This window comes from Pundamilia nyererei, unplaced genomic scaffold (genome assembly GCF_000239375.1).
Source record: "Pundamilia nyererei isolate P.nyererei 1_Seehausen unplaced genomic scaffold, PunNye1.0 scaffold00059, whole genome shotgun sequence".
Lineage (NCBI taxonomy): Eukaryota > Metazoa > Chordata > Actinopteri > Cichliformes > Cichlidae > Pundamilia > Pundamilia nyererei.
In genome coordinates this window covers 2,725,203-2,734,730 of record NW_005187460.1, presented here as the reverse complement: position 1 = coordinate 2,734,730, position 9,528 = coordinate 2,725,203, and the positions used below count along the sequence as shown (strand labels likewise).

The 9,528-nt window shown below is 42.1% G+C and overlaps 1 protein-coding gene across 5 annotated transcripts in view; it reads left to right on the top strand.

Annotated features, from left to right (window-relative positions):
- cep112 (centrosomal protein 112) overlaps positions 1-9,298 on the top strand; it is a 125,489-nt gene extending 116,191 nt beyond the window's left edge. For all 5 annotated transcript variants that reach the window (XM_005734649.1, XM_005734648.1, XM_005734646.1 and 2 more), the window contains 3 exons: positions 5,486-5,587; positions 8,281-8,345; positions 9,142-9,298. In XM_005734649.1, the coding sequence (XP_005734706.1) occupies positions 5,486-5,587; positions 8,281-8,345; positions 9,142-9,145 (171 nt within the window). In that variant the 3' untranslated portion in view covers positions 9,146-9,298. The remainder of the gene's footprint in view (positions 1-5,485; positions 5,588-8,280; positions 8,346-9,141) is intronic.
- Positions 9,299-9,528: the final 230 nt, after the last annotated feature.

The following is a 9,528-nucleotide window of genomic DNA, read 5'->3' as shown; positions in this document are numbered from 1 at the left end:
ACTACCAAGCAAACTTATGGATAAATATGACCAAGAATGTAGGTTACAGTTAGTATGTGGAAGTATAAGTGGTTATGAGGCCATGTTGGCATTTGTAAGTCATGTGAACAATGTTTCTTTTCCATTGTCAGCGTCCGGCAACTTTATAGTATCTTGTCGAAAATGTTTGTAGGTGCGTATTAGCATCGTTTCTTAGCGCAGCTTGTCACAATTATACCTTCGTGGAAGCGACTGGCTACATGATATATTGACTCCTGCCTCATATAATGCTCTTGGTCAAGAAAACGACATACTAGTTTGCATGCACCTATCAGGATTAATGTACATTATACATGTGTTAGAGATGCTGTGGACAGAGTGCGCATTGTTTTTTATTTGCCATTAAACCTAAAGGTATCCAGTCTCCACACACCAATAATATTGCCCTGGTTTATCTGCCAAAATGTGTCTTTGTAATCCGATCCCTCTCATGCTAAAACAGCTTTTCTGCCCAGACTTCACACAGATGTTGCTTGCCTTACACTAGCAGGGCCCTCGCAGGCTCCCCCACTCTAAAATGGCAGATCATCAGCTCGCTGTGTGGTTCAATTCTCCTTGAAGACAGGAGCAGAATATTGAAGACTACAGCTCTTTATATAAATACATAATGATACAGTGGGCATGGCGAACTGTACAAGTTTTAGAGATGTATCCTTGTGCAACACGGGAGCTCGGTGTAATAAAAAATAAATCATGTCTCTAGTTGTTTTCAGTATTGATGCAGACATAAAAATGCAGAGGAGCTGAACTTAAGTTCTGTAGGCTGAGCCTTTTTCCTGTGTGCTGTTTTTGTTGAGGCACATTACATCAGCAGCCACCAATCCATCCCATAGTTCTAACAACCTCACTAAGATCTGTAGCCAGTTCTAATCTCCTTCTGCCTTTCCTTTTTTTTTTCCTTCTATTTTTCCTCCCTCATTTCTGTGAAGCGGTTTCCTTTTTTCCCTCTCGCAGCAAAGCGTTTCTGAATTCAAATCGCTCCTTGGTGAACTCACTGAGTGCCAACTCAGTGGATGTGGAGGCGCAAACTTTGTGAGTGGCGTCATTTTTGATGTACCCCCTTGTTCCTGACAAGGTTTTTGTCACTCCGGAACAAGGGTGTATATCAAAAATGTCTTTCCAGCAGCTACCCCCACTCCTCCTCCCTCTTCCACCTCCACCCCCCCAACCTGTCCCACGCAAGCCTGTGCACACACACATACACCCCAACTTCATTAGCATACATCAAGCCTCCCCAACAATGTGACAAACTTCATTTGAACGTTGAAAGTGTTGAGGGCTTGTTCCTTTCTGCTGGCAGCTGTCAAAAACCATGCCATGTGACGGTACCAAACGCAAGGGAAAGTCAAAACCACAATCTAAAGACTATATATAGATGAAATGTTGTCATTTTAAGATGACTGGGAGGGGAAAACGACTGCCGCTCCTCACAGTCTTCAAAACTAGAGAATCACGCTTCATCAAGAACAAACAAAATCATCTCTCAAAGAGCTTCTGAGATGAAACCAGATTTCTCTTTAGAAAGTCAGCGTCCCCTTTCATTGCTCAGGGAAAATAGTGGCGCACTTTTTTTCTCTCTGTGATTCCCTTCCTCTCTTTTCTTTCCTATTCACTTGCATCTGCAGTCCGTCAGTGACCAAAGAACCTCATGGAAGGTTTGATCAGCAGTATTGTTCAAAGGCATCAAACATCTGTCCTAATAAGTGAGGAGCCTTTTTTCTCAGATGCCGTCACGTCTCCTTCCACCTGTCAGAAAAATAAACATGCCTTTGCTGCAAAAATCATGTTGAAAGAAAAGTAAAATGTGTTTGCGTGAAGAAAAGGAGAGATGCGAGCAGAGGGACCTCGGATAGGGCAGGAAAATGCAAAGTCGAAGAAACGGCGTCTCTTAGGAAACGAGTCAGACATCTGCGGAGAGTTAGATGCTTCTGTCTTGAATTTTAACTCCATTGTGAGACATGGTGGAGTCAGAAATTTGAATTGATATTATACCTATTCTTGTCTGCTTTATGCTGTAACTGCTGTCTGTTAGATGTGTTGTTATGAACAAAAAAAGAGTCCTGCTTCCACCCACACATGTTGCATAGTAAACTGTGGCTAAGCTTTAGATCAGGGAAGGCAAATGTTGTGGTCTGCTACACTGTAGAAAGAGCAGAAATACACCCTCAGGTTAAAGGAGCCCTATATATATGCTTTTCCCTATGTACTCCTATGTACTCTCTTACAGTGGTGGATGCTTAAATTAAACATGGCCAAAGTTTGAAATAATGAGGTATGCACAAGCGAGCCAAAAGCTCAGGCTTCAGGCTGCTCTAAATTGTACACAAGTTTCTACTCTTGGATCCCTGTAATGTTAGTATAGACATCAGGCGCACAGCAGCCCTGCCTCTCCCACCACCACCACTGCCATCACCTGCTATTCAAACGTTCTCTTTACGAGGGGCAGCCAATCAGAAATTTGATTTAAAGCTATGCAATTAACTTGCAATCTTATTGCCTATGAAATGGCAGCTTTGAAGATGGAGACCAGGTCTGCAATTATTCTCAGTCAGCTGCTGTCTTCAGAGCGACTTTAGTGCATCAAGACGGCAATAAAATCGAGTCCGTTAGATGGAGTCGCTCTGCTACCAGTTTGCAATCAAATGAGATCAAGTTGGCAATTACTTGTAATCTGTTTGTATAAGACAAACTTGTCATCTACAGAAATTTAGTGTCCATCCAGAATCTCTTGGATCTGAAACATAAATTCAACAATTCCTCCACAGATAGTGACATAGTTACGATTTAACTGCAGCACAACATAAGCACTTGGCAAACTTTGATTTTTATATAAGATCCAATACAACCAGCTGCCAGCCAGCTATGGTGAGTCTGTTATTGCAAAGAAAAGCGTCATAGACAATGGGCACTCATCGGTGCAGCATGTTAGCAATCTGCTTGTGCTTGTGTTTATAAATTAGATGGCAGTTATTTGCAAAGCCTTCACCAACCTGTCTAAGAGCGATTGTAGTGAGTCTGAGTCACATCACTATTGTTTGGAGGTCGGTTACCTCCTACCAGGCAACCTGTCCAATCGCTTTGCAATGAAAAAGTTGGTTGTGCAACACCCTCAACCTCTGGGGGACCAGTTAGTCGCCGCAACTACTTGCAGCCAAAAAAAAGATCAATGCAATCAGCAGGAAAACGCCACTTTTCCTAATCACATGCAGGCTGCTTTTCTATTTTTACTCCTGTGTGACTGAGCTGCACAAAGGGCTCGGTGAAAGATAAACGTATTATTTTGAACTGTGACTCATCCAAAGCTACTCTAGGACAATCCAAGAATGACAAATATGCAGCTGGAAATTTGTATAACAGGTATAATTCATCTGGATTTGAGGTGTATTTTTGTGTTTGTGTGTTCATGGAATATGTATGTGCTGTGCTGTTCCCATCATATTATTTTATGATGGGAACAGCAACAGAAAATTCAAGTAATATTTTCTCTCGCAGCCACTCTTTCAGCGCCATAACCATGAAGTCGTTGGTGCGAATGTAAGCTGTATGACCTTACCGTGTCATATAATACATGAACTTTTCTAGTTTGTCGCCCTTACGACCGTATGTTTATCATCCAGCCGCCGTGAATGCGTTATTGCTGCCTTGCCGAATGTATGGGACAGAAAACGGAGACAGCATTGCCGCAAAGGAGCTTGTAATTTAGGCAAAGCGGATTTCTCGTTGCTGCGGTGACGGCACCATACATGAATCAAGAATGCAACACTGAGGAACTTGGCTTTTGAAGAATCTAAGACTTATATTCAGAGTGGTTGGTAAGGGATGTGTTTATTCAACCATTGTTTATTGCTTCGGTCTGAGGTAGTGAAGTGTGTTTTGTCTTGGCTTGCCGTTTTGTTATGACTACAGGAGCTGCTATAGATAGAGACAGACATTTTGAAAATCTGCACTCCTCTTCGCTTGAGCCCATTTTTAAAAAAAAAAAAATCCTGAACATTCAAATTAAAGCTTCCAAGTTTTGTTTTGTTGGGTTTTTTAGCCCTTGTTTTTTAAAGGCCTCTCTTTCAAATTATCCTTGACTTCATTCTCACACAGCGCGGACAAAAAAAAAAAAAAAAAAGACATATTTTTGTAAACTGATGGATTCTCAGCCTGACGTTATTGGTCCAACACTTTCAAATGAATAGGGCAGACGGAGCCTGAAAAATTGGCAAAGTTGTGGCAGACTAATCTACAGCACACTGTGCCGAGACAAAGTGAGCTGCTTCATGTTGGGATCATTTATACTGAGGGTTGCTTTGAAGTGCTTCCCAATCCCTTTCATTGTGCCCAGGAAGATTAATTAGCCAAAGCCAGAACAATCAGTTAAATCCACAACAGGAAGATTATTTTAGGGAAACCAATCTTTTTTTTTTTTTTTCCCCCTCCCCATCCACCCACCGCCCCCACCACCTCATTCACGCTCTCTTCACTTGAAAGACTGATGAGAGGTGGGGATTGTGGGCATATTCTTAACGCTAGTGGACTTTGGCTCTGTAAAACACATTATGGTCATTTAAAATGCTCAGACTCTCTCCCCTGGTTACACCTTGAAATATGTTGGGGAGGAAGGGGGGCAACTGTTGCTTTTCACGGGTCGAATTAATCCCCCGAGCTCTGTTAAACTATTCATCAAGCTCTGAATTAATTGATTCGGCGACTCTTCAAAAAATGCTGTAAATGTTTTTACAATACTGTTAAAGCGTGTATCTGCGTTTGTGTGTGTGCATGCGTGCGTGCGTGTGTGTCCATACATGTGTGTTTCTGGGTAAAAAGTGGGGGTTGCGCTAACCAAACCCTTTTCAACTTCTATAATCAGACTCTGGTTTAGTGGAGTGTAATTTAGCCCCAGACAGACTTCCTCCAGTCCTCCCCAGTGGAGATAGCTAGCTAGCTATTGAGCCGCTGCTGCTGCGTTTGATGTGTCCTGCCCTCCACCATGGCCCTGTCCTTTTCCAAACCCAGCTGTCTTGAGCCCATAAGTGCTTTGTGTCAGATCTCGCTGTAGTCACTATCATCCAGTAGGGGGTGTTGCGCAGAGCGAGTAATGTCAGTCTGCGGACCCCCTGTGGAGATGTGAAGGAGCTGTGAAGAGCGAGGGAATACTCTGAGCCATGAATAAAGAGGGGATACCCACAGTGTGTGTGTGCGCGCCTCATCTAAGGGAGTTGTTGGTTTGGCCTGAAAATGCATACATGCGAGTGTGTCTGTGGAAAGAAAGAAATACTTATTCAGCAACAATACCACAATTGTTATCCAGTTGAGGCACACCGTTTAAGAGCGTCTCTCGGGCATCAGAGACAACAAGAGAGTGCATGATTACTATATATTACTTAATAAGTATTATTTGATTAATGTGGTGCCTTACTTTCTTGCTGACTATGCATCTTTCCAACCTCTGTCTTCTCAGGTAACCATGGTGCATAAGGAGTATGAGGAGAAGATCAAAGGTCTGATGCCGGTGGAGCTCAGGCAGGAGCTGGAGGACACAATCAGCTCACTGAAAGCTCAGGTGAGGTTTGATCTGATAGAGGCAAAACCAGAGCAAGAAAGATGTGTTGAGTCTGTTGAGCATCTCATTGAGAATCCATTCATTTTCTTCCATTAACAGCATTATAACTTATAAAGTCTTGAGCTGGGAAGTAGGTACAGCGATTTGTCAAAAAATGAAATGGATATACAGTCTTTAGCTCTTTACCTCAGCTTTCAGTATGTGTCCATGTCTGTTTACTCTGGAGGAGGTTGTAAAACTTGGTGAAATGAGTTTGATAGTGTCCGATGAGTCAGTGAAGCTCACTTCAGCCTGATGACACTCATACTGAGCGATACTGAGGTCAGTAGTTAAGGATAGCTGCTGTTAGCTGGCATTAGTGAGAAACTTTGAAGTGGCTCTGACACTGTGGCAGGAAAAAAAAACGTCGTACAATGAGGGGATGTAATGAGAAATGGGTACCATCCTTCATATATAACTCTATAGTTTTATATCTGAAGCGGTAGACACAAATTAAAATTTTCACTCGGCCGGTCTTTAGCCACATACATGAAACACCATTAGGCAAAGCGGCGATGTTCGTGTCGGCCACTGTATTCAAGCTGGCGGGGCGCCATGGTGGCTCCCGTGAGCCAACAGCTGCTCCTTTGCATTTTTATGGATTATTTTTAAGTTTATGAGAGTGCATCAGTTTGTTGGAAGATGTAATTACACACTAATCTATATATGTTTACGAGTACAATATTCTTTATTTCTATTAAAGAAACTGAAAACATGACTGTATCTGTTAGTAGTTTTTAGGAATAGATCTCCAGGCTTATTCAAGGGTATTCAAAGCTCTTCTTTGGATGTTGGCTGTCTTTCATATTCTTTGTCAAGATGATCCCCCACTGCTTCAATAATGTCGAGGTTTGGGCTCTGAGGATGGCAATCCATGACTGAGAGTGATGTTTCATTGTGTGTTTTTGGATTGGCATTGTATTTGAGATTATTGTCATCCTGAAAAAAGATTTTTTTCTGCCACTCAGACACTTTCCAGATGGTACTGCTGGGTGGATTTAGTTTGCTGGGTGTAGATATACAGACAATGGATGTAAGCTGCAAACATGCCAGATTTGATCATATCTGCTGATTTACATCCTTAACCCCCAGGCAGGTCCCATGAAACTATACAGTATGGAAGTGATCGTATGCAGATCCACAACAAACCACACATAACAAAGACACATACAAACAATATACCATCCTCAGGTAGAAGTGATCACAGATCAGGTTGGACATAAGCCATTGCCTGAGATCTGGAGAGCATTCTCTTTATTTTAACTACTAAACTATTGCAGTGTTTACTTCCTTTTGTTGTTATTGCAGGATTTTGTGTGTTTTCACTTTCTTCTGTTATAAATCAATCAAAACTGAGGTAAAGCCCTCTGTATGAAACTAGATGTAGACTTATTTGTTTGAGTGAGACCTCTCTTCCGTGCAGTTTCGGCGTAGCACTCGATCAGGGCCTCGGCATTCACTTCGGACCCTGCTGATCCTCTCTGCAAATGTTAATCTCTCATTGTCTTCCCCTCAGATCAAACAGTCAGTCTTTGCATAACCGCACTCGTACGTTTCTCCTCCGAGCCGTGTCCTTTGTCTCAGCATTTACATTGTAAATAATTTCGTTGGAATAATAATAATAACAGCGTGCAGTGCAGGTCTCTATAAAACGCTCTCATCATTAACCCCTGCCTTGTTCAAATAGCGCTTCCAAGATCCCGTTTCATTGGACAGACCGCAGCTCTGCGATCAGAAATGTTTATAAAATGCGATTCATGACCAGAGCGGCCTCTCCTCTTATTGACAGTGTCTTGGGTTTTGCACATTAAAGTGCATTATTTTATTACATAGTTTGAGAAAGAAAAGAAAAAAAAGGTGCAGAGAGTTTCCGTGTCTCTGGAGGCATCCAACCACATTTGGGTATGGTTTTGCATATACTTTCCCAGTGCGAAGTGCCAAATGAAATGCTAGAACTTGAACTGAGGTCTCCCCCACAGAAAGGAATGTACCCTCGGCTCCAGTACGGTAGTCCCAGAACAATGCGGATTCTTTTGGAGCTGTGATTATTCTGCCAGGCTCTAGATGCCGTGTAAATGTAGATGGAGTTTATTTTCACTTCAGCGAAGCACACTTCATAAATAAACCGGCACTTTGTAGCCAAACAAAAGAACGGTGCTGCCTCCTAACCTCGGCTAACCTGGGCCTGTAATCTTCCCAGCGTGCCTTAACCCCGCTGCCCTAATCTCCTGACCCCCGGCCCCCGCTGTCGTGACCCCAGGAGTCAACAACCGAGCTTTTCTTCTAAAAAAGCACAACCGACCTAAATCAATCAAACCCTTCTCCACTTCCAATTCCTGTGTCCTGATGAACCAGTTCTTGCTTCCTTCATACTGAATATATTTGAACTCTTTACCCCTTGAAAGCCAACTAGGAGTAGCTTTTGATGCTCTTTTCTAACCTGAGTGGTTTCGGTCATGTTTCAGACCTGATTATGGATATGATTGGATTTGCAATTAGAAGTTAGTGAAGGTGGTCTCTGCCTTTGCAGTTACGCTTGTAAAAACATAGAAAACTCTTCTAATGGTCACCAAACCACGTCTTTGTTTCGTTTTCGAAACTCGTCACAATGGTGGAAAGAGTTGAAGATTACCCCGTGCCGTTCTCTATTTCAGGTTAACTTCCTTCAGATGAGAGCCTCTTTGCTACAGGAAGACCTGGATGCCTGTCGCAGCAGCAGGTGAGCATGTTGATCTGAAGTAGGCCAGAGCAGTAAAACTTTATGAGAAATGAGTAAAATGACAGAAAAGGTTCTGGTAATTCGTTCCCAAACTATTCTATAATCATAATATATGAAGTTTTTGTGTTTACTGTGGACCGTTAAAAAAAAAAAAAGACTACAAATTAGTGGAAAACCAGGATTTTTTTTGTCATTTCATTGTTTCTCTTTACTTACAATTACCTTGGTGTAATATGAATGACCATAAATCAACAGAAAATGGTGTAAAATGTATGAAAATACAGTTAAAAGGTCCAAATCCGTGCATTGAGTCACATATTTTGAAGCTGTCCAGTGGGCCAGATTAGAGTCTTTGGCGGACCGATTCTAGCCCCATGGCCTTACGTTTGACATCCCCGGTTTTGAACCTACAGAAATGCATGTGTGTAGTACACATCATAATCAGTCTGCTGCCTTGCTTTAAAGGTGCAGATACGAGCTTTGTCTTTGACTAAGACAGCTTCCAGTCTGAAGGGCTTTAATTGCTTTCCCTGCATCCATCACACTGTAAGAGCCATTTATGTTTTTGCAACTATATACATGTGCAGCGATGACAGCGCCCTGTCAGACAATGCCGCAGCTCACGTCTGTGTGCGCAATGCTCCCAGGACTGTCACTCACGGCAGATCACAGGAAAACTGTTATTTCCCTGCACTCTGCCCTCATTCCTAAAAGTGACTGTGAGTCAGTAAGGAGTGAGTAAATCAGAGCCGGTTTGCATTTGTGTTGAAATTACGACGAGTGTCTCTCTGCACAGGTAACAGCACGGTAACGTCAGGCTGATCTTCCGCCCGGACATGAAGGACGGCGTCGCCGATCAGGTGTGAGCTCTGTTGGCTGTTACGAGTATTTCACACACCTGCCACGCCATCTTTTACTTTGAAAGACTGTTTTTCTTTCTCCATTGGTTTAACATCTGAAATATTTATTCATTGTCAGATTTTAGTTTTGTCTTGTTCAAAAAAAAAAATTCTCGTGTTTTTAGCTTTTTGTATTGTTGTTTTTCATATCATTATTAACTTGATGTTATTGATGTTTTTTTAAATATATCAACTGCTTTTAATAAAACACTTTGCTTCAGTTTTCTATTGTCCTCCTATTATTTTTTCCTTATTCCGAGCATGTTTTTCATCTTCTTCAAATA